This window comes from Oncorhynchus gorbuscha, linkage group LG06 (genome assembly GCF_021184085.1).
Source record: "Oncorhynchus gorbuscha isolate QuinsamMale2020 ecotype Even-year linkage group LG06, OgorEven_v1.0, whole genome shotgun sequence".
Classification (NCBI taxonomy): Eukaryota; Metazoa; Chordata; class Actinopteri; order Salmoniformes; family Salmonidae; genus Oncorhynchus; species Oncorhynchus gorbuscha.
This window is the reverse complement of record NC_060178.1, coordinates 74,122,321-74,148,187: the sequence shown is the minus strand read 5'-3', so window position 1 is coordinate 74,148,187 and position 25,867 is coordinate 74,122,321. Positions and strand designations below refer to the sequence as shown.

At 42.0% G+C, this 25,867-nt stretch overlaps 1 protein-coding gene across 9 annotated transcripts in view; it reads right to left on the bottom strand.

Annotated features, from left to right (window-relative positions):
- Window positions 1–25,867, bottom strand: part of LOC124038310 (girdin-like) — a 93,080-nt gene that overhangs the window by 42,830 nt on the left and 24,383 nt on the right. For all 9 annotated transcript variants that reach the window (XR_006839342.1, XM_046354026.1, XM_046354031.1 and 6 more), the window contains exons 4-8: window positions 12,585–12,654; window positions 4,878–4,936; window positions 3,554–3,637; window positions 3,127–3,267; window positions 1,317–1,486 (exon numbers count right to left, since the gene is read on the bottom strand). Coding sequence is in view for 8 of the 9 variants with exons in the window: in XM_046354026.1 (XP_046209982.1) it covers window positions 1,317–1,486; window positions 3,127–3,267; window positions 3,554–3,637; window positions 4,878–4,936; window positions 12,585–12,654 (524 nt within the window). In the remaining variant the exon portion in view is untranslated. The remainder of the gene's footprint in view (window positions 1–1,316; window positions 1,487–3,126; window positions 3,268–3,553; window positions 3,638–4,877; window positions 4,937–12,584; window positions 12,655–25,867) is intronic.

The following is a 25,867-nucleotide window of genomic DNA, read 5'->3' as shown; positions in this document are numbered from 1 at the left end:
CATACTTCAGCATCTGGCAGTCCAACAGACAAATCTGGGTTTGGTGGATGTCAGACGAAGACCTGCCCGAATTCATAGTCGCAACTGTAAAGTTTGGTGGCCCCTTAGTTCTAGTGAAGGGGCAGCCTTAAAGCTACAGCATACAAAGAAATTCTAGACAAATCTGTGCAACAGTTTGGGGAAGGTATGACAATGCCGTCATGCACAAACTGAGGTCCACACAAAAATGTTTTGTCGATATCAGTGTGGAAGAACTTGACTTGCCTGCACAGAGCCCTGACCTCAACCCCAACAAACACCTTTGGGATGAATTGGAATTGCAAGCCAGGTCTAAAATCGCCAAACATCAGTGACCAACCTCACTAATACTCGTGGCTGAATGGAAGCAAGTCCCCGTAGCAATGTTCCAACATCTAATGGAAAGCCTTCCCAGAGGAGTGGAGGCTGTTATAGCAGCAAAGGAGAGGACCAACTCCATATTTATGCCCATGATTTTGGAATGAAAGTTGATGAGGAGGTGTCCACATACTTTTGTTAATGTAGTGTACCTCAAAACCGGTTTGACCCAGCACTAAGAAGCCTGCATTGCTAAACCCCAACCGTATCACTGGACAAACCACTTTAATGTTATGATGGACTTGTTTAAGAGATTCCAGAGTCAGCACCTCAATTTTTTGCATCCTAAAAAACACTTCCGTCTGAAACAGAGAATGCTTCTCGTAAAAATCCCTCCCTTTGATAAACTGACCACTGGCCTTTGTCTCTGCCCAGGGTTAATGGACTCTGAAGAGGAAGTTCAATTATTTATGACAACAATGAAGGTCTAGCACTACGGCATCAGAACAGTAGTGTAGAACCATTTGTTTCCTACTGAGAGGCAAGAGGAAATGTATTCTTAATTTAACAATATCGCTGACATAAAACTTTTAAGTTCCGTAATTAGCGTCCTGCTTTTGCGGTTCTCTCCGGTCAGTATTAGAGTGCTCCATGAACTGGTGAACAGAGAATGGGATACACAAAGACAGAGCTGAGTCACGGTTCCTAGCTCCAATGACACACCGTACTGGGTTGTTTTCCATTACTAGGCAGTCACGAGACAGCAGTAGATGAATGCAGAGTGTCACATTTAGAGACACTCTGCTAGACTACACGAGGCACCAACAATACTCTTAGGATACTTGTACAAAGCATATAGAACTTGTGAGAACCTATGATGTGTTAAGAGATCCTGGGAGGTCCAACAGTGTTTGCAGTCTACCACAGACTTACTAAAAAGGGCCAATGGAGCTGGAGAAAGGCCAAATGAGGGTACTTACAGCTCCTGGCGCAGGCGTCTGATCTTGGCCTTGGCGTCGGCCAGCTCCACAGACAGGTGCTGGCGGCTCTCTGTGCGGCGCAAGCTAGGCGAGTCGTTGGGCGACTGGGCAAAGAGGGGCGGAGGAGAGTACAGTCCACAGTCCCTCTCCTGGGTCAGCTCCACAATGGTCTGGAGGACACGCAACACCATAACAGTTAGACCAGGGATGCAAACTGGTGAAGGCCCAAGGTGGTGACAAAACATTCTCTGTGTAAACTGACTATTTTCAGAGTGGGGTTGTCACTACACCAAAATATGACTAACGATGGCCAAGTTTCATAAAACAGAGTAGTATCGTGACCACACAGGGTTAGAGGCAAACTGAGGACGGATCAACATTGTAATTACTCCACAATACTAACCTAATTGAGAGAGTGAAAAGAAGGGCGCCTGTACAGAATACAAATACTTCAAAACATGCATCCTGTTTAAAATAAGGCACTAAAGTCCAATTGCCCAGAAATATCCTGAATACAAAGTGTTACGCATGCATTCTGTGCTCAGTCAATCATTTCAATATGAGAAACATACACCATTATTTAGTGATCACACAGAGAGAGAAGCTCTTTTCACACCCCTCAATGATCTCAATAATTTAAGATCAAAATGGCAAATATTGCCAAAAAGGAACAAGCTTGCATCCCTGTAGACAACTCACAGACCAGGACCCTGATCATGTATCCTACACTCATCTTCTATATTTAACACATGTATCCCTCCCTCCTTCCTTACTTACTTGAAATGACCAGCCCAAGTAATCTTAACAGATTTGGATGGGTGAAAACAAGGCTCTCATCAAATTGCTTTCAACAGTGTTAGATCATTGATCACAATGAAAGACAAAGCAGTTGTCAGACAGGGTATTGAAGATTGAGTATACTGACCGTGTGGATTGCAGTCTATATATAGTCTACCGTGACACCTTGTTATTGAACAGTAGTACCTATATTGCGTCAGGCTCTCCTGCTGTTCTGTCTGCTCAGTCTGGGAGGTGTGAGCTTAGGGAGATGGCTCTGATTAGGACGGACCTCAGAGGAGGAGAAGCAGCACCTAGCCACCAGGATCAGTCACTTAAATGGAAACCCCAAACATAATGAAAAGCCCAGTACTAATGCAGTTAAGGCTCAAGTGTCGGCACACAAGGGTATATTAGGCTGGGTTCGGAGATAATAGTAGCAAAAGGCATTGGTTTAAAATGGCCTGTGACAACATATCATCCCTCCTCTCTCTCTCATCGTCCGTTCATAACCCAGTGGCTACGCAATGAAATGGACTTTTAATGAAGAGTGTCTAGCCTCCAGTGGAGATCCTTATAATCCCACCTCCTTCTCCCTGCCCCCCTAGCCCATAGGATGCTGGGACTGCTGCTCTACCAGGCTTTGGCAACTGTACGGGTGGGCTGTCCTTAATCAGACTACTCTGGGTTCAATTCACACACACCCCAACCATACACACAAACTGACGCACACGCCATAAAAATGCAGACACCATAGCACCATACAGACTCTATACAGGCCGTTACCTCATTGAGACAACATTTTATTCATTTTATTTTACCTTTATTTAACTAGGCAAGTCAGTTAAGAACAAATTCCTATTTACAATGACGCCTAGAAACAATGGGTTAACTGACTTGTTCAGGAGCAGAACATATTTTTACCTTGTCAGCTCTGGGATTCGATCTAGCAACCTTTCGGTTACTTGCCCAACGCTCTAACCACTTGAGTGGAGTTAAAAAGGCACCAATGTGCCCGGTTTCAGACATGTACCTCCAGCTGGTCGTCTCTCTCGTCCACCAGGCGTTTGAGATGGAAGGCCATGTTCCTGGAGAAGGAGTCCAGGTCCTCTGGGGGCAGGTCACCCCCCTCCAGCCACTGTAGGTCCACAACATTCTCCTGGTTGTGGGTCACCTTCAAAACAACAGCATTAGCAGAGTCACACTCTGCCAGCCAATACACAGAACAAATGTGTTGAAAGCAATGGTAAGCAAACTAATTTACTTTGACTCAAACTGCTGTGGAGGGCAGTGACATAAGTGTGGCTGAAAAGCTCACAGATCAGTCCTACAATAACTAAAGTTTCCTTTTACAAAAAGCTGGCCCAAAACAGACACACAAGACGCAAGGGTTTATGTTTGAACTGGATGCCTTCACAAAATGAGATATATCTTTATATCTATACATCGGTCTCTCATACCTCTTGGATGTGAGATGCTATGGCAGCTTTTGTGTCAAAGTCTAGCGTCTGGATCCTCTCGATGTACTCTTCTTTCTTCTCACACTGCAAACAAAAGGAGGCGGTTTGGGGTTTGGATGACAGTCTGGAGAGTGGAATTAGAGAGGTCTTTGCGAGGTCAGCTTCCTAAACACAGGCTAGGTTGAAGATGGGAAGATGAAGACACCAGGGAGGTTCTACCACTCAATCAACCAAGGGAGCAGCTAAAATATTGTAGCTACGCTGCCTAGGCAGAAGACAAGCATTCTGAAACAGATATCAGTATGGTGAAAAATGCATTTTAAGCGAATGCCAGAAAAAAAGACATCTAGCCAGCTAGCTAACGTCGAGGTTGAAAATTACACGGTTAAGACAACAGGGTTCTAATATCTCGTAACTCTTTACAATTCATGGAATTAGCTTTACTAGCAACGGCACTAGTAGTTATCAATGGCGCCGGTCCCATTAGTTTATTTTTGAATGCTTCAGCATTGAATTATTACATGGTCTTAACAAGAGAATGGCCTGGGTTCTGATTGGTTGACTTTGAGGAAAAATGCCTGTGAAGGAATATCTAGATCAGGGGTCAGCAACAGGTGGCCCGCAGGCCATAACCGACCCGCAACTGACTTCCCCACCAAAGTTTTTTTGCAAAACAAAAAAGGGGGATTTTCATTTTTTGGTCAAACAAGACTAAAACCATCAGGAATTCAGCTAAAAATCAAGTTACCCTGTAATAGAACAGTGTCACCTAACAATTATGATCTAGAAAACAACATTTAAATCAACACTGACTTCACACATATTTCCCTATCAGGAGTCCTTGAAGTATCCTAGGTCAACTCCCTAAAACAGTGAGCTAAGTGTGAACGAGAATGACTGAGGTTAGCGTCTCTCTGGTCAGGGGTTAAGTATGACGCATCATCAGTGCTACTCCAGCCAGGCCCAGGGCAAAGACAGAGACAAGGGTCGGGTCAGGGCATACAGAGCCTCCCATTGAGCAGACACACCCTCTGACCCTTCTCTGGCCTGCTGCCAGGACAGAAGACAGACCACCTGTCATAGTGCCAACTCTGCTGAGGAAGAGGAAGCGAATGCTAGTCTGAGTGAGAATGACTCATTTTTACTCATACAACTGTAGTTGTGTTAACACTCGTCTGAACAATAGAGCCGAAGGTTATTGATGGTCAGGAAGTAGTGAGTAAGAGCTACTCAAATCAATAGAAGAGTGAGTGTTAATCCTACAGGAAATGGTAAATGGTAGACTATTGACAGTAGATGATGATGAGTGTACAGTAGGACTTACCTGGACAGCACAGCCAAGCAACAGCAACAACAGCTTCCTCATCTCCTCCAGACCTTGCTCTGCAGACAGATTGTCAAATAGTGTTTTACTACCATTGATTTTACTACCATACATATTTTCATTGACTGTAGTTCTTGCCCCTGGCATTTTGCCTCGTTTCAAATTCATTTCATAAATCACAACCAAATTCCATAAGCTTTTGCTGTATCATTTTGCAAAAAAGATATCTGCCCCCCGGCCCGGTCACACAGATAGGGCTGTAGTAAGTATCCTGAGATGAGCCATTCAAGTAACCCTATTACATACATGCAAACCTTCTATTGCATGCTTATAATGTGAGGTCCTTAACCAAAAAGATTGTACTGTAATTTTCAGCATCCAATCAGCTAGGTACGGTATGATGCCAAGCCACATGTAGAGGAAATAATTACACAGCTGCTAGGAAGCTCAACAAGGTTGAGGTAATCTGTAGAATTGTAAAATAATGAGCCTGCCTGCCCGCCTGCCTGCCTGCCTGCCTGCCTGCCTGCCAGCCAGCCAGCCAGCCAGCCAGCCCCAAGGACATAAACACAGATTAATAACAGGCTTTGACAACAAGGCATGTCTATTCAGAAAAAAAGGGCCACACAGCAATAACAACTACTGTAAATCTCCACCAGTAGGTACAACATCTTCATGGACAGCCATAATATCAAATGGCAATATTTTGTTCTTAGTGTATGTTATGGTGCATTCGTTTCCTCCATGTGGGTGTGTAGTGACAGTAGAGGTAGAGGGTTTGGAAGGTTGAACTATTGGATGTAGCCTCCAGTGCATTCAGAAAGTATTCAGTACACTTGACTTTTTCCACATTATGTTACAGCCACATTCTAAAATAGATCAAATTGTTTTCCCCATCTCAAATCCACACACAATACCACATAATGACAAACAAACAGTATTTTTTTGCAAATGCATAAAAAAAATAAAAGAAACACCCAATTTACATAAGTAATCTGACCCTTTACTATTAGAATCTAAATTGAGCTCAGGTGCATTCGGTTTCCATTGATCATCCTTGAGATGTTTCCACAACATGATTGGAGTCCACCTTTGGTAAATTCAAATTATTTGACATGATTTGGAAAGGCACACACCTGTCTATAAGGTCCCACAGTTGACAGTGCATGTAAGAGCAAAAACCAACCCATGAGGTTGAAGGAATTGTTCGTTGAGCTCCGAGACAGGATTGTGTCGAGGCACAGATCTGGGGAAAGGTAACAAAAAATGTCTGCAATATTGAAGTTCCCCAAGAACCCAGTGGCATCAATCAATCTTATATGGAACAAGTTTGGAACCAACAATACTCTTCCTTGAGCTGGCCAGGGGCAAAATTGAGCAATCGGGGAGAAGGGTCTTTGGTCGGGGATGTGACCAAGAACACAATGGTCACTTTGACAGAGCTCCAGAGTTCCTCTGGGGAGATGGGATAAACCTTCCAGAAGGACAACAAACTCTGCAGCACTCCACCAATCAGACCTTTATGGTAGAGTGGCCAGACTGAAGCAACTCCTAAGTAAAATGGCACGACAGTCCGCTTGGAGTTTGCCAAAAGGAACCCAAAGACTCCCAGACTAGAGATCGGCCGATTATTTGAGAACCAAAAAAAGCCGATACCGATTTAAAATCGGACAAATGTATTTATTTGTAATAATGACAATTACAACAATACTGAATGAACACTTATTTTAACTTAATATAATACATCAATAAAATCAATTTAGCCTCAAAAAAATAATGAAACATGTTCAATTCGATTTAAATAATGCAAAAACAAAGTGTTGGAGAAGTAAAAGTGCAATATATGCCATGTAAGAAAGCTAACGTTTAAGTTCCTTGCTCAGAACATGAGAACATATGAAAGCTGGTGGTTCCTTCAATATTCCCAGGTAAGAAGTTTTAGGTTGTAGTTATTATAGGAATTATAGGACTATTTCCCTCTATACCATTTGTATTTCATATACCTTTGACTATTGGATGTTCTTATAGGCACTTTAGTGTTGCCAGTGTAACAGTATAGCAGTATAGCTTCCGTCCCTCTCCTTGCCCCTACCTGGGCTCGAACCAGGAACACGTCAAAAACAGCCACACTTGAAGCATCATTATCCATTGCTCCACAAATGGCGCGGCCCTTGCAGAGCAAGGGGAACAACTACTTCAAGGTCTCAGAGCGAGTGCCGTCACCGATTGAAACGCTATTAGCGCGCACCACGCTAACCATTTCACATCGGTTACACGAGCCTAATCTCGGGAGTTGATAGGCTTGAAGTCATAAACAGCTCAATACTTTTATTTATTTTATTTAACCTTTATTAACTTAATAACACACAGAAATACAAGCCTTAGGTCATTAATATGGTAAAATCCAGAAACATTTTGAAACCAAAATTTTTATTCTTTCAGTGAAATACGGAACCGTTCCGTATTTTACCTAACGGGTGGCATCCCTATGTCTAAATATTGCTGTTACATTGTACAACCTTCAATGTTATGTCATAATGATGTACAATTCTGGCAAATTCATTACAGGCTTTGTTAGGAATAAATGGTCTTCACACAGTTCGCAACGAGCCAGGCAGCCCAAACTGCTGCATATACCCCGACTCTGCTTGCACAGAATGCAAGAGAAGTGACACATTTTCCCTAGTTAAAAGAAAGTCATGTTAGCAGGAAATCTTAACTAAATATGCAGGTTTAAAAATATATACTTGTGTATTTTTAAAGGCATTGATGTTTATGGTTAGGTACACATTGGTGCAACGACAGTGCTTTTTCGCAAATGAGCTTGTTAAATCACCACTGATTTGCCTAGTTAAATAAAGGTGTAAAAGAAAAGAAAAATACTACATTTTTATTTTTTATTTTAAAAATCAGCCACAATCGGTGTCCAAAAATGCAGATTACCGATTGTTATGAGAACTTGAAATCAGCCCTGATCAATCGGTCGACCTCTAACCCAGACCATGAGAAACAAGATTCTCTGGTCTGATGAAACCAAGATTGAACTCTTTGGCCTGAATGCCAAGATTCACATCTGGAGGAAACCTGGCACCATCCCTATGGTGAAGCATGGTGGTGGCAGCAGCATGCTGGGGGATTATTTTTCAGCTGCAGGATAGAAGGAAAGATAAATGGAGAGCAGTACAGAGAGATTCTTGATGAAAACCTGCTCCAGAGAGCTCAGGACCTCAGACTGGGGCGAAGGTTCACCTACCAACATGACAACGACCCTAGGCACACAGCCAAGACAATGCAGGAGTGGCTTCGGGACAAGTCTGTCCTTGAATGGCCCAGCCAGAGCCCGGACTTAAACCCGATCTAACATCTCTGGAGAGACCTGAAAATAGCTGTGCAGCGACACATCCCATCCAACCTGACAGAGCTCAAGAGGATCTCCAGAGAAGAATGGAAGAAACTCCCCAAATTCAGGTGTGCAAAGCTTGTACGGTAGTGTCATACCCAAGAAGACTTGAGGCTGTAATCGCTGCCAAAAAGTGCTTCAACAAAGTACTGAGTAAAGGGTCTGTGTATGTATGTAATTGTGATATTTCAGTTTTGCTTGGTCATTATGGGGCAGTGTGTGTAAATTGATGAGGGGGGGGACAATTGAATTAATTTTAGAATAAGACTTTAACATAACATGTGGAAGAAGTCAAGTGGTCTGAATACTTTCTACTTTCTAAATGCACTGTATACAACACAATAATGCTTCTAAGGGGCATTTGGTGTTAAATGTACTGCTATAGTGTCAAGTCAACTGATTATAAAAGCCACGATAAAAATGATGACCTGTAACACTTCCTCTGAGCTGGCTTATATCTGTGGCTAATAAACAACTCATAGTGACATCAGTGTTTCACTCATCCTAATGACAACATCCTTGAAGACCAGATTCATCCTATGCCATCTGGAATCCTTACAGATGTCCACACAGGACATCCAGAGGATCAAAACACAGGTCTCAGCTAAACTAACAATGTTTGTGGCCCAGACTGAAGCACCATCAGTAAGAAAAATAACTACTGGCCTATATTCACATTATGATGTTCAATGTTTCTTTAGGGGGGAAAAAAATTCACCATATTAAAACAAGAGTTAAGTAACAGGGTTGACCTTGAAATTAAAAATCATTAATCACACAAAATAATATTCAGAAATGACTGTCAAAGTAACAAAATAACTAGGTGTTTCTTGATAATCGTGAAAACTTGGAGAAATTTTGGGGTTAAAGATCTTCCTAGACAGGGACATGTCAAAATGCCCAAGTCTATTCATGTAAAAAAAGTGTTAAGGTCGCAATGAATAACTCAAGATAATATTATGATAGATAGGATATGGACGGAACTGACGACGATTAGAAAATGTTGAGGCCCATCAAAGCTAAACAACATCTAAAGGCTAGGACATACAATAGCTTTTGTCGGCCAAGAGTACTTAGCACCTCTGAACAGATTGCAGGCCATAATTTGCCAACCATTCTTCATGTAGAATTGCGCAAAAATGTTGGCAGGTCTCTAACACACCACACTGAACAAGCGGCAGATCGACATTATGTGTGGTGTGTGTGGTCCTTTAGGGAATAGGAGAGTAGTCCGTTCTGGATTCTATTCTGAGTACACAAGGCCAGCTGTTGCGAATGCCTTCTAAATGCTTTTTCTTCAAACTGAAAGCCTTAAGAAGGATTCATACACACACAGCAGAGCCTACACACAGAAGCCTGTAGTGATTTAGAAAGGCAAATCTTCTTGAGCGCTGAAGATAAAGGAGCAGGCAGGCACTGGATGAATAATTTAAGAAGCTGACTGAACCAAGCATGGCGAGCGAGCATGCGAGAGAAAGAGAGAGATGGGGGAGAGAGCAAGATGTTGCGAGAGAATGAGAAAGAGAGCAAGAGGAGAGGGGGGGTGGTTTAAAATAGATGGAAATTTCCCTTCAGAAGCCCTGGCTCTGCAGGCATTGTTATGATAGTGCTGTATGTGCCTAGTGTGGCTCCTTTCCTCGGTCGCTACACTCCGCTCTTCCTGGCAGGAAACTCATAGTGGCGCACAGACAGTGACTTACCCCTCATTGCTGCAACCCTTCCTGCCCAGCCATTGTTCACAGGAACCTGGGGGGGGGGGTCCTACCAGGGAGCAGGGGCACAAGGCCTCAGTGACGCTGGGGCATACAGGTGAAAAACTCTGCAGCGTCCCAGTTCTTGACACACTCAAACCAGTGCGCCCAGCACCTACTACCACACCCCATTCAAAGGCACTTGAATCTTTTGTCTTGCCAATTCACCCTCTGAAAGGCACACATACACAATCCATGTCTCAATTGACTCCAGGCTTAAAAACCTTTCTTTAACAAGTGACATCAATAAGGGATCATAGCTTTCACCTGGTCAGTCTATGTCATGGAAAGAGCAGGTGTTACTAATGTTTTGTACCGTCAGTGTATTTTGTCAATTGGCCCAATAATTGTTATTCATTATATACGTCTATAACGTGAGTCAGGGACTACTCATGGTTCATCTGATAAAATACCATACGTTTGCTAATTTCACTTCCGACTGAAACTGATTTTATAAATCACTTATTTCCCCAAGGGCCTCATTTATAAACATAGCATATTTTGTGCGTATGCGTGTGCCCAGATCACGCAAAACTTGCCATTTATAAAAACTGAGCTTGAAGTGAGAATGTGCTTATCCTCCCGCAAACTTTAGACCACGTGTACGCAGTTTCTATTGGTTGAAGTATTACATTGCAGGCAAAAGTAGTATCCTTGTGCTGAGACAGTGGAGCTCATATTCCCGACGTGGCTACACAACAAATTACCATGCACGCATCTCATTTAAATTGGGCCTATTAGATAGACTTCAGTCATTTCAAGTTTTTGCTCTTTGCATCCGACAGTGAGCACAGTTCATAAGATTAACAGGTGAACATGATGTTAATATTTTGCGTTGAAATGTGTAGGCTACCATTGTACGTAGGTCTACTGTTGTTTATTTTTTCCCCCCAGAGTAGACTATGTTTCAGAATGTGTGGGCAGTGTAGAATATTTAGGTTCGGGAAAAAGTGAAAGCAAAACATGATTGCATTCAAACGATCTGTTTACTGGTCCACAACAATTTGCTATTGCTTTTGACCTTCAGAAACAGTCAGATAAAGCAAATGTCACTTGATATTTGATAAAGATTACCATTACATTTTCCTTTAGATACAGTCTTGGTCTAATTCCTATACTTCCAAACCATACAGCAAATAAGGGTGTTATTGTCCCCATAAAAGGTGAATGATGGGCATTTTTCAGATGCAGTTATAATGCTTGTTCACGCTTGCACTTTCTTTTACGGCAGGTATGATTTATAAAACGCATGTATGGCGTGCGCCAAGTTTATCAATCTCAATATTTTTGCAGTCTTTTCAGATAAGGCGCACACAGATATTTAGTGTTCAATTTATGTAATGGTTATAAAATGAGGCCCCAGGTGCTCTAACCATCTTCAGGTTTCTAAATGTGACTTCAGGTTTCCTGACCTTCCCACAACCCCACACAGCGTTGCTGATGACTGCCACTCTGCTCTGCCTCCACCTCTCCACCTGGCGAGCACATATCTCCATACGGTTGCCATTGTTCCTGAAAAGAGACACTCCTCTGGCATCTGAACGACAACAATAGAATCGTACAATGTCAGCAATACAAAGTAGGTAGAAACTGCTCTCCACGTGGCAGGCAACGGACACCCATGTCCAGTCTCTGAAAGAAAGGCTTGATCGTTGCACCCAAGGAGAAGTAGTTTCACTAGAAAGACACAGACAGGGCATGACTGTCCACATTGAACAGGAGATGAGCCTTTAAGAGCACATTATGTTCTAGCTGGTCAAAGTGCTTTCCATTTTGAAGCTGGGTCAGACTGAGTCGAAGTGATATTCAGTGTGGAAGTCAGACAGTCTGGGGTGGGGGACCAGATGAGTTAGTTAGTGGGCTCAGAGGAGTGGGGTTTTGTGGTGTTGAGCACAGAGTGGGTTAATAATCAGAGCCTGGGGTAGATTCCCATAGTACTGATAATAGGCCCATACCCCATTGAGCCTTAATGACTGCATAATAAAAGCCACATGGTCAATCACTTTCAGATGGCCCCAGATACCAGCACCGCTGCACACCACCAGGGTCAAAGGTCATTGGAAAGAGACTGGAATGCCACATGTTTTGGTTCAGGACTTTGAGTTGGTCTGATAATACTTTGCACATAGGAGTATTGAATTTCATGGCTGTGTTGTCTAGGTCTTCACTCGAGACGCAGATACTAGCTATGTTTCACAGTAGCAGAACAATTCAAGATTCAATAAACCAGCATAGTGTTTCGCTGTATTTTGACAATACAATCAATGGCTGGTTTGATCTTCATTTTATTTCACCAGCCAATATTGAGAGAACCAAGACTAATTCTAGCCGGGGGAAATCAAATCTACACACAAGGAAAACTGATTTCAAGATAAAAGGGGAATGTGAAATGCAAACAACCTACATGTACGTTGCATAATAATGAAGTTATAAAGGGTTTAAAAAGCACATCATATCCCAGTGTAACAGAGTGTGTATTACACACTGATCAGCCATGACATGTAACAGTGTGTAACAGTTTGCATTGTTGGCAGGTCAGTCAGATGAAGGACGTACCACTGAGAGGGTTCCTGCCCAGCACCAGCACGTTGGGGAGAGGCATCGCCACCAGCTGCTGGAGGGTCTCCTGGAAGAACAAAACATCAAACACTTATTATTACAGTATCAGTTATTACAGATGTTCACAGGATTTCATACATCCTGACAAGTGTGCATATTGTTTTCACTGAACATCAGAATGAGTAGTGACTTCATGGAGAAGGAATCTTTAAAGGATCACTGCAGATTCATGCATGAACCCCCCCACCCAATGCGATAGCTATAGGCTAGACTAGAGAGTTTCAGGCAGGCCGTGTACAGAAACCGTACAGGCAGAGGGAAGCCCAATGGGGATGTTATATAAAAGAGTATCAATTTGTCCAACAATGGACAAAGCAGAAGTCTCATATAGCATCTTTTGATGATGTCACACGTCCTGTGTCTATGTGCAGACTATGCTCTTGGCTGTCATGTGACAATGGTGACTTTGGTCTTTCTGTAGGTTGTAAATCTCAAATCCCCCTTTCACTACAGGTTATTCATGTGATTTTTTTTCCATCATGAAAACAGGATGCCCACACTTAAAGCTCACATACATACGTGAAATGAGCACATAGGAGTACAAACACACACAGCACAAAAGCTGCCGTCAGCTGACAATCAACTACAGCTGCTCATCTCCTGCTCCTCCTAGTTCAGTACTACACCACCATGCTACTGCTGGTACTCTGACAGGCAGCCAGTCATGCCGACTGGTCAATTCTCCACCCATAGGGGTGACATGCACCCTAACGATCTGAGGGGGCACAAAGTACGTGAGGATGGCTGGGGTTGGAGGAGAGCTAGACTGCCATTCCCTGAAGTTGGTGAATTTAGCATTTTTCAAACACCCGAAACCCTGTCCCTGCAATCGAGAGCCATAATCATTATGCTTACATTCGATGTAAAATGTTCTGCACTTCTAAGCATACCTCTTCAGCTTTCTGTATTAGAGGTCTGTGCGGGTTTCCACTGATTTTTTCATCTCGCTCCCGCCTGCCCCCGCCGGCACCTGCTGTCTGTGTCAAGACTCCCACCTGCTACCGCAAGAAATGGTCTGGAACTCAACTGTAGTCTCGCTATGTTATTTTAGAACTATGTGACGACAAAGCTCACTTGACAGCCGAGGTCGCAGCAACATTGCACCCTATAGTCAATATCAAAATGCACAAAAATAACCTAAGAATAGGTTAAATTACCAGAGATTCTCACTGGGCCCATTATAATTAGGCTATCGGTAGGTATTCCTGGGCTATATCAACCAATAGGCTAGATGTAGTTTGAAGAGAGCAGAGTGGACACTTGCACTTTCTCTTGAGATACATTTTATAGCCTACCTTTAAGGACCAGGACAACTTGCATCTGATCTGACCGCCTGCTCCCAACCGCAGCATGAAAAATGCAGACCACGCCACAATGCTCTCTGTCGGGGCCCACGTGTATCCCTCGCAGTCTAAATCCTCCAGACTAGTGGTTCTTTTAAAAAATATATATTTTTAAATAAACTAAATATGCTTCTCCATCTCTGCTCAAATCTGGGTAAAATATTTTTTTTAAATGTGAGTCCTATTCAGTACATTTAGTTAAGTCCACAAACCTAGCTACTCAAACTTGATTGATAGCCTGAAATGGCTTCTTGGTAATTAGTCGAGGTTGGGAACCTATCCGCGTTAGCAATGTTATAAAGTTGGCTTTAGCTCGGTGGCTAGTAGTATTACAGAGAAACAAACATTTTTGTTTGTCCGAGGTGGCACGTGCCCCTGTGCCCCCTATGGGCATAACACCTCTGTCCACACACACACACACACACACACACACACCTTCATCTATTAAGTAAAAAGCCAAGTACTCACTAAATGAGGGAGACCTTCCATTAAACAGCTTTAACTATTGATTCAGTAGTGAAGAAGTCTGTTGAACTGGTGGGACTGGAATGAGACGCATGGGCAGTGCTGTTCTAGGGCATGTGTAACCTCTAACAGACTGCCAGACTGACTGGCCACCTTGGAGAATGAACTTGCTTACGGTGTAAGCATAATTAATAGGCTTTAATTACTATCTCGGGACTTCAGCCAAAGAACTCCAACCCAAAGTAACCATTAAAGTATGTGGGGCGGTGGCCTTGTCATTTGTCCATTTCTCCAAAAATAAAATAGAACAATTCTTGAATGAGTAGGTGTTTTAAAACTTTTGACCGGTGGAGCGAGCGAGAGTGTATATATGCATATTGTGTGTGTGTGTGTGAATGTATGTACAGTGGGGCAAAAAAGTATTTAGTCAGCCACCAATTGTGCAAGTTCTCCCACTTAAAAAGATGAGGCCTGTAATTCTCATCATAGGTACACTTCAACTAACACACACACACACACACACACAGTTGAAGTCGGAAGTTTACATACACCTTAACCAAATACATTTAAACTCAGTTTCACAATTCCGGACATTCAATCCTAGTAAAAATTCCCCGTCTTACGTTAGGATCACTACTTTATTTTAAGAATGTAAGTCACTTTATTCTGACATTTCACACACACACACACACACACACACACACACACACACACACACACACACACACACACTACCAGTCAAAAGTTTGGAGACCTACTCAGTCCAAGCTTTTTCTTAAATTTTTTACATTGTAGAATAATAGTTTAAGCAAAACTACGAAATAAAACATATGGAATCATGTAAACAAACAAAAAAAGTGTTAAACAAATCAAAATATATTTTATATATTACAGATTCTTCAAATAGTCACCCCGTGATGACAGATTTACACACTCTCGGCAATCAAGGTAAGAACAGTGCTAAAGTGTGATGGAACAAGGACATCCAAGCCGGCCAAACCATCCACAAACCCAGAAGACGCAGGGCCAGCTGTGCGCCGCCTCCCAGTCGCAGCCTACTGCGACACATTCCGGGATCGGACCCGGATCTGTAGAGACGCCGCTAGGACTGTCTTAGAACACTGTGCCACTCGTGAGGCCCAAGGTGGAAATTATTTTGTCCATTGGTCACATCTGGTCAATAATAGGCTCGTCTTTTGAGCGAGATTTACAGTTGTAGTCCTATATGATATGCATAACATGGCACGAGGAAAAACAGACAAGAGTGGACAAAATACTGATGCTTCAGCCACCAGACACACTCCCTATCCACAGCACCCCTAACCTCAGACGTGTGGTAGATGCCGGTCACACTAACGAGCGCCAGGGGACGGAGGGCTCAAGGTCATTCGTTTCCGGGGGTTACAAAGTGAGAATTTTACACGGTTGCCATGGTTTTGTGTGTCAGTCAGGATGAGTGTCAAGCTGCTGCTCCACCCTGTACTGCTGCTATGCTGGTGAAGGGTGGATGGATGATTATATGGCTAACACCACAGGAAGGGAGTACCTTCACATTTTTTCCCCCATGCTTCCAGAATAGAATAGATCGAATGGAATAACATGTGATTTGCCATCAAATGCTATCCCACCACAATCATTTTGTGGCATAAGGTGCTGACTGCTGAGTCAGATCCCAAGACAGCAACTATGGCCTTGGATAACTACCAAATACATGTTATTTGTCACATACGCTGAATACAATGAAATGCTTACTAATACGTGTTAAGTATTTACTAAATAAACTGAAGTAAACAAATAAATACAAATGAAAAAATATATATATTATATATAATTATAGCGCAACAATAAAATAACAGTCAACGCAGAAGCCATTTGGTTAGCTGTTCAGGAGTCTTACGGCTTGGGGGTAAAAGCTGTTAAGAAAACCTGGACATCCCCTTGAGAGTAGTCAGACCAGTGTAAACTTGGGGTAAGAGCTAAGGGTAGTAGTTGCCTTGTGGAAATTGGAGGGGGATAATGTAACGATTCCTGTGACCACTGACAACGCTAGAAATATTGTAAAAGCAGGTGCACCAGCTGGATTGGGGCCACAGATGTAATGTGAGCAAAGCATCCTTAATCTAGCATCTCAAAAAGCAATGTCAGTGAATCCAATCTCTCGCCTCCTAGCAAAGATCAGGAAGGTGGTATCCTTCTTTCATAAAAGCACAACTCCTGCACATGTTTTCAAGACAAAACAGGAGATGCTGGAGCTGCCAAACAACAAACTAATCCAAGATGTCCCTGCTAGATGGAATTCAAGCCATGACATGGTTGAGAGATACCTTGAGCAGAAAGTTGCAGTTTCAAGCTGTGAGGAAGAATGACATAAGATTAGCAGAGGAAGTTATCAAAGTGTGCAAACCTCTCAACACAGTCAACAACACTGAGATGCACCGAGAGCATTCCATCAGTTTCCATGGTCCTATGTAAACAATGATCCTGAAATCAATGGTGGCATCTGATGAAGATGAACTCACAGTAAGGGACGTCAAGACTGCTATCAGAGTTAACCTGGAGCATAGATATGCTGACCCTGGTGTCCAAGACTTCTTACACAAGAGCACCGCTTTGGACCCCCGGTTCAAGTCCCTGCTACACCTGGATGCTGCTGCTCGTCTGAGAGTCTACAATGAACTCACAGCCGAGATTGTGACCAATATACAATGGGTATTGTATTTATTTTGTTAATGTGACATTTAATTTATTAGTAGGTTAACAATTAAAGTCTTGTGTCTAATATACATTTCAAACAACAAATCATATCTTTAAGCCACTTCAGAGATTTTCATATAATTGAATTCTGCAGGGTCAAGCCACAGATACCACAGGCGCCAACCCCTCTCCAGAGAAGGCAGATGAAAGGGGTTCTCCTCCAGAAAAGAAGTCTGCCATGGCTGGGCTTTTTGGGGAGTTGTTCACGACCCAGGAGCAGGGAACCAAGTCAAAGGTCAAGGTCATCGAGGAGGTGGTGACCTCATACAGGGAAGTGGACTATATTCACCTGGATTCTGATCCACTTACATTCATTCCAGAAAATGTAGATATACTAATCTTCTTAAAGAAAAACATGGGGGGAAAAAATTCAATCATTATCATCAGATTGAGTAACCAGTCTCAAGTAGTCCTATTTTGTTTAAGGCACTGCTATGTCACTTAATTTTGATATATGCTGCTGGACTATGCATTCTTGTTGAAGTTCTGTTTTAAATTTAATTTCATGTTGTACGGCAGCCACTGCTGTTTTTTTGTAGTCCCTTTGTTTTCAAGCTACCCATGTTTACTATTATAATAAATGCCAAATTTAAATACAAATCACATTTCTCAGGCATTTATTTTGTCGATGTATCATCGAAACCATACAAAACCACCTCTGTACCGTATTGTACCATGAGTTTTGTGAACCTTTTCACCTCTAATTCTCATGTAGGTGTTCCTTTTGTCCAAGTGGGAAAGAGCAGTGTGGAGTGCAATCGTGATTGCGTCATCTGTGGATCTGTTGGGGCGGTATGCAAATTGGAGTGGGTCTAGGTTTTTGGGATAATTGTGTTGATGTGAGCCATGACAAGCGTTTCAAAGTACTTCATGACTACAAATGTGAGTGCTTACGGGTAAGTAGTCATTTAGGCAGATTACCTTGGTGTTCTTGGGCACAGGGACTATGGTGATCTGCTTGAAAATCTTGGTATAATACTGCCTCGGTCAAGGACAGGTTGAAAATGTCATTGAAGACACCAGTCAGTTGGTCAACGCATGCTCGGAGTACACATCCTGGTAATCAGTCTGGCCGTGGCCTTGTCAATGTTGACCTGTTTTAAATGTCTTACTCATATCGGCTTCGAAGAGCGTGATCACACATTCTTCCAGAACAGCTAGTCCTCTCATATAGGCTTCAGTGATGCTTACCTCGAAGCGAGCACAGAAGTAATTTAGCTCATCTGTTAGGCTCGGGTCACTTGGCAGCTCGTGGCTGTGCTTCCCTTTGTAGTTCGTAATAGTTTGCAAGCCCTGCCACATCCAATGCGAGTCGGAGCTGGTGTAGTAGGATTCAAGCTTAGTCCTGTGTTAACGCTTGCCCATTTGATGGTTTGTTGGAGAGAATAGCAGGATTTATTACAAGCGTCAGGGTTACAGTCCCGCTCCTTGAAAGCGGTAGCTCAAACTTTTAGCTCAGTACAGATGTTGCCTGTAATCCATGGCTTCTGGTTGGGGCATGTACGTACGGTGACTGTGGGGACGACGTCATCGATGCACTTATTGAGCAAGCCTGTGACTGGCATTGAGGAGTACACCATATCATCTGAAGAATCCCGGAATATATTCCAGTCTGTGCTAGCAAAACAGTCCTGTAGCTTAGCATCTGCGTCATCTGACCACTTCCATACTGAGCGAGTCACTGGTGCTTCCTGCTTTAGTTTTTGCTTGTAAGCAGGAATCAGGAGGATAGAGTTATTGTCAGATATGCTAAATGGAGGGCAAGGGAGAGATTTGTACACATCTCTGTGTGTGGAGTAAAGGTGGTCTAGAGTCATTTCCCCCTGGTTGCATGTGACATGCTGGTAGAAACGAAGTAAAACTGATTTAAACTTTCCCTGCATTAAAGTCCCACTAGGAGCCACTAGGAGCGCCACATTTGGATGAGCATTCTCTTGTTTGCTTATGGTTTTATACAGCTCGTTGAGTTGGGTCTTAGTGCCAGCATCTGTTTGTGGTGGTAAATAGACAGCTTCTGAAAAATATGATGAAAACTTGTGGTAAATAGTGTGGTTTACAGCTTATCATGAGATACTCTACCTCAGGTGAGCAAAACCTTGAGACTTCCTTCATATTAGATTTTGTGCACCAGCTGTTATTGACAAATAGACACAGACCGCCACCCCTTGTCTTATCGGGGGCAGCTATTCTATTTTGCTGATTCACGGAAAATCCAACCAGCTGTATGTTATCCATGTTGTCGTTCAGCCAATTCTCGGTGAAACGTAAGATTACAGTTTTTAAATGTCCTTTTGGTAGGATAGTCTTGATCGGAGCTCATCCAGTTCATTATACAATAATTGCACGTTGGCTAATAAGACTGATGGCAGATGCGGGTTATCCATTCGCCATCTGATTAATTACCAGGCACAACAACCTACGACCCTACATCTCTGTCTCTTCTTCATGCGAATGATGGGGATTTGAGAGTTGTCCAGTGTCTGAAGTAAATCCTTTAGGACTAATTGCTAAATTAAAAGGCTGAATGAGTTGATGCTAAATCAAGGTTAGCATATTAAAGACATGTTCTGGAAATGTAGGACTTAAATCTTTTTTAAGCCTCCCTCTTTTGGCTGGATGTCTCAATCTGTAGTTCACACATGCATAATCTATGAGCACAATTAGCGTTTTACCTTAGCTACGAAATCCAGTTTGAAAGCTGTTTTTCTGGGAGCTGTGAAGCGCCATGTGAATTGGGTCTAGCGCGGGGGGGGGGGGGGGGCTTCCTGAGGCATACATCTAGACGGATTAGCTAACAATGTCACAAATGTTACGTGCACGACGATGTGACTGGAAGCCGTAATTTGTTACGGTTTGTACTTAGGACCATATTTTCTCAAGTCGGCAGAACAGAACATAATAGCAGCTCAATTCATAGGCCTTTGCTACAAATTAAACAATTAACATCTGGTTAGTAGGCTATATAAATCAGTTCAATGTCAATAATATATCCTAATATTTTCAATCTGATTACACTGCTAAAAATCAAGTCGTTTCTTTATATATATTTCTTGGTGCAATTAAGAGAAAATGTCGCTCTGAAGAAGTCTCAAAAGAGGTGGATAATGAAAATAGGGATGAATAGACAGCGAAATAGGCATTCTTAACATATTTCTCCTATGTCAATCCCAAGTGTCTTGTTTCCAATGAAACGGTTGCGGTTTGCAAGTAATTCAATAATATTAGACATCAGTATGAATCTAAACAGAATTTCAGATACAAATAATATATCCCCATAAGCATCAGCGTCACATATTTTGTAGGGGTGGGCGGTATAGCGGGATGAACGCGAATACCGGTATGACGTTTTGCCATGATATGGATTTTGCAATGTCGTGCATGTCATGATGAATTAATAAAATAAGCAGTTGTTTCATTCCAGATTTCAGGCGTGCGTTACGGCCTCAAATTGTTTCTCTTTTACTAAAACCATAGCCTTTTTTAGCAAAGTTTTAAAAACTAGAAGCATGGATGTTACACGCAATCTGCCTAACAATCAAAGTATACAAATAAGCATGCGCAACTGCAGAGTACGCAAACATTTAGTGAAGTAAACTCCTTTCGTTAACAAGTGTAAAATGTGTAGGCAAGCATTGAGGATGACCGAAGACCAGGAACAGTTGAGGTTGATTTGCAAGACGAAGAATTGGTTAGAAAAGAAAAAGAAAAGGGGGGCCTCTGTGGTTTTGGAACTGGTTTCGCTTTAAGATAACCAGTTGTGTCAATGCATTATGCTAGCCAGAGGTGGAAACACTAGCAATACATTTCACTACCTGAAAACACTGAATGTGTGCGCGAATTAGAGGTCGACTGATTTAAAATCGGCATGGCCGAATAATTAGGGCCGATTTCAAGTTCATAACAAGCGGTAATCTGCATTTTTGGACGCCAATTATATTGCAATCCATGAGGAGACTGCGTGGCAGGCTGACTACATTTTACGCAAGTGCAGCAAGGAGCCAATGTAAGTTGCTAGCTAGCATTAAACGTATCTTCTAAAAAAACGTCACATAATTACTAGTTAACTACACATGGTTGATGATATTACTAGGTTAACTAGCTTGTCCTGCGTTGCATATAACCAATGCGGTGCCTGTTAATTTATCGAATCACAGCTTACTTCACCAAACGGGTGATGATTTAGCAAAAGCACATCCGCGAAAAAAGCCAAATCGTTTCACCAATGAACCTAACCATCAATGCCTTTCTTAAAATCAATACACAAGTATATATATTTTTTACCTGCATATGTAGTTAACTTCTTCGAGATAGGGGGCGCTCTTAATTTTTGGATAAAAAACATTCCCGTTTTAAACAAGATATTTTGTCACGAAAAGATGCTCGACTATGCATGTAATTGACAGCTTTGGAAAGTAAAAGCTGACGTTTCCAAAACCGCAAAGATATTATCAGTGAGTGCCCCAGAACTAATGCTACAGGCGAAACCAAGATGAAATTTCATACAGGAAATGCCCCCGATTCTGAAGGCGCTGTGTTCCAATGTCTCCTTATATGGCTGTGAATGCGCCAGGAATGAGCCTGCCCTTTGTCGTTTCCCCAAGGTGTCTGCAGCATTGTGACGTATTTGTAGGCATATCATTGGAAGATTGACCATAAGAGACTACATTTACCAGGTGTCCGCCCGGTGTCCTGCGTCAAAATTATTGCGTAATCTCCAGGTCCATGCGCGTTCCATTTCTTCAGAGGAGAAACTAAACTGCCACGAATGATTTATCATCGATAGATATGTGAAAAACACCTTGAGGATTGATTCTAAACAACGTTTGCCATGTTTCTGTCGATATTATGGAGTTAATTTGGAAAAAAGTTAGCAGGATTTTTCTTACCCAAATGTGAAGAAAACGGAGCGATTTGTCTACACAAATAATATTTTTGTAAAAACGGAACATTTGCTATCTAACTGAGAGTCTCCTCATTGAAAACATTGAAGTTCTTCAAAAGTAAATTATTTTATTTGAATGCTTTTCTTGTTTGTGAAAATTTTGCATGCTGAATGCCAGGCTTAATGCTATGCTAGGCTATCAATACTGTTACACAAATGCTTGTTTAGCTATGGTTCAAAAGCATATTTTGAAAATCTGAGATAACAGTGTTGTTAAAAGGCTAAGCTTGAGAGCTAATATATTAATTAAAATTCATTTATGATTTTCATGAATAGTTAACGTTGCGTTATGGTAATGAGCTTGAGGCTGTATTCACGATCCCGGATCCGGGATGGCTAGAATCAAGAGGTTAAGAAATTCATGTTAGCAGGCAATATTAACTAGGGAAATTGTGTCACTTGTCTTGCGTTCCAGTGCAAGCAGAGTCAGGGTATGCAGCAGTTTGGGCCGCCTGGGATGTTGGGAACTAATATGCCAAAATGTTACATAATTATGACATAACTTCAATCAAATGTATTTATATAGCCCTTCTTACATCAGCTGATATCTCAAAGTGCTGTACAGAAACCCAGCCTAAAACCCCAAACAGCAAGCAATGCAGGTGTAGAAGCACGGTGGTTAGGAAAAACTCCCTAGAGAAGGCCAAAACTTAGGAAGAAACCGAGAGGAACCAGGCTATGGAGGGGTGGCCACTCCTCTTCTGGCTGTGCCGGGTGGAGATAACAGAACATGGCCAAGATGTTCATAAATGACCAGCATATGGTCAAATAATAATAATCACAGTAGTTGCCGAGGGTGCCACAGAGGTCAGCACCACGGGAGTAAATGTCAGTTGGTAGCCGATTATTGAGAATATCTCTATCACTCGGCTGAAGTTTGTGCAATGTAACAGAAATATTTAGACTTAAGGTTGCCAACCGTTCGATAAAATACGCAACAGTTCCGTATTTCCCTGAAAGAAAAAAATGTTTTTTTTCTCGAAATGATAGTTTCCGGATTTGACCATATTAAATGACCAAAGGCTCGTATTTGTGTTTATTATATTATAATTAAGTCTATGACTTGATATAACAGTCTGACTGAGCGGTGGTAGGCAGCAGCAGGCTCATAAGCATTCATTGAAACTTTACTGTGTTTGCCAGCAGCTCTTAGCAATGCTTGAAGCACAGCGTCATTTATGACTTCAAGCCTATCAACTCCTGAGATTAGGCTGGCAATACTAAAGTGCCTATTAGAACATCCAATAGTCAAAGGTATATGAAATACAAAAATGGTAGAGAGAGAAATAGTCAACCCTTCATAATTCCTATAATAACTACATCCTAAAACATCTTAACTGGGAATATTGATGAACTGGGAATATTGAATCACCAGCTTTCATAAGTTCTGAGCAAGGAACTTAAACGTTAACTTTTTTTACCTGGCACATGGCATTTTTACGTTCTCCTCCAACACTGTTTTTGCATTATTTAAATCAAACTGAACATGTTTCATTATTTATTTGGCTAAATTGATTTTATTGATGTATTATATTAAGTTAAAATAAGTGTTCATTCAGTATTGTTGTAATTGTCATTATATATATATATATGGCATCAGCTTTTTTTGGGTCCTCCAATAATCGGTATCAGCATTGAAAAATCATAAAATCGGTCAACCTCTAGCGTGAATATGAAGAATCTAGCAGAATGCTTGCAACAAACACCCGGAGCAGGTCGCAAGACATCTTCAAGTCAGACCTGCACTCAGCTATAACTCAAGGCATCATTCATTAGTGGTACTCCCTATGACAAGAAGAGCAAGAAGAAGTGGAATGAGATAACAAATGCAGTTAAGTATCACATAGCGAAAGCCATGGAACCAATTAAACTGTGGAGAAAGACAGTTTATTTGAACGCAAGACCCAAGATACGAGATCCCGAGCGGCAGGATAGCCTAGTGGTTAGAGCGTTGGACTAGTAACCGAAAGGTAGCAAGTTTGAATCCCCGAGCTGACAAGGTACAAATCTGTCGTTCTGCCCCTGAACAGGCAGTTAACCCACTGTTCCTAGGCAGTCATTGAAAATAAAAATTTGTTCTTAACTGACTTGACTAGTAAAATAAAGGTAAAAAATAAATATATAAAAATCACAAAACATGTCTGCCAGAACTCTACACAGAATGGCAACGCTGTCCTGACAACGAAATCCCTAATGCTCAAATCTTCCTTACCACTGCCGACTTGTGATCAAGCCGGACCACAGAGCCATACATTAGCCTCACGATTCATTACATTGATGACAACTGGAAGCTGCAAAGCAAATTCCTTCAAACCTCTTATTTCCCAGATGTCCACACTTTCTTCCTAGGGCCTGAAAGAGTCACGTCAAGTATGTAGGACTACAGACAGCGGATCGAACATGGTCAAAGCATTGGAGCTAAACAAATGGACAAGACTAGCGTATTCCGGACACAGGCTATACATTGCTTTTGGTAAGTTTCAAAAATGTCCAAAACACAGCTAGGTAGAACAATTACATAACTACAAAAATAAAGAAGAAAATGCAGAACTATAGTTAAGTTCTCCATTTAAAGTTATAGCCGACTACGCAATCTGATCTTTCTTATATGTTCCACTGAATATATATATACAGCTACACAAATCTATAATATTTGTAATTTGTTCACGTGTGCAATAACCCAATATTACATGGATTAATTTGCTTAATTATAATCAATACAATTGCCTATGGTTTCAATATATGCATCAATCCTCTTTCAGTAATAATTTATTGAGAAGGCTATCCTGTTTTCTAATGCAACATAGCTCTCTTAATCATAACAGTTGTAAATCTATAAATGGATTACATTTGTAATCATGTCCGGTGTCCATGCTTTAATTATATCAGATGCAATGCTATTTCTATTGAATAATTGTGATTCATATGCAACTCTTTTTCACCTTTTTATTTTTTCAGAGAGGAGTGTCCAAAATGAACCTCTGGTTTCCTGGGCCACTAGAATGTGCAAGGAAGTGGTCAGCATATTTTCCTAAAGCTAAAAGAAGCAGAAGGCCCAGACAAGTGCAGAGGGTAAACAGAGCCTGACCCTCCACAAACCCATCACAGAATCCCCGACAAAGTGGGGATCTCAACTGCAGATGATAGGAAGAGTCCTGGTGCAGGAAAAGGCCATCACACAAGTTCTGGCAGCAGGTTAAAAAAAACAGCACCTTGCACCCTCCGGGCAAGACATTGATGCCTTTGAATCCATCACTGCAGCCCCTCCAGGATTTCACAGATTGCCTGTCAGGAGAGAAATACATGAGTGTGTACCATCTGAAGCCGATCCTCAATTTGTTCAAGACGGAGGTTCTGAAATCAAATGGAGGGCAAAGCCAAACTGACCCTAGAGATTATGAATGTCCTCAATTACCTGAATGACAAATGCACCAACCCTGAAACAGAGGAGCTGCTCACCATAGCTACCTTTCTGCACCCAAGGTTCAAGACCACCTACATGACCACTGAAGCTGGTGGAGGTGAAGGGGAGAGCTGCCTGAGACAGAAGCCCTCCTGGTAGGGAACACAGCCGTGGGAGACTTCTCTCTTGAAGAGGACGAGAGTGAGAAAGAAGCTGCCACTGCTCCACAATCAGCAAAGAAGTCCAAGAAGAGCCTTGGGAGCATCTTTAAAAGAAAACCAGTAGTGCACCTACCTTAAGAACCCAGAGATCA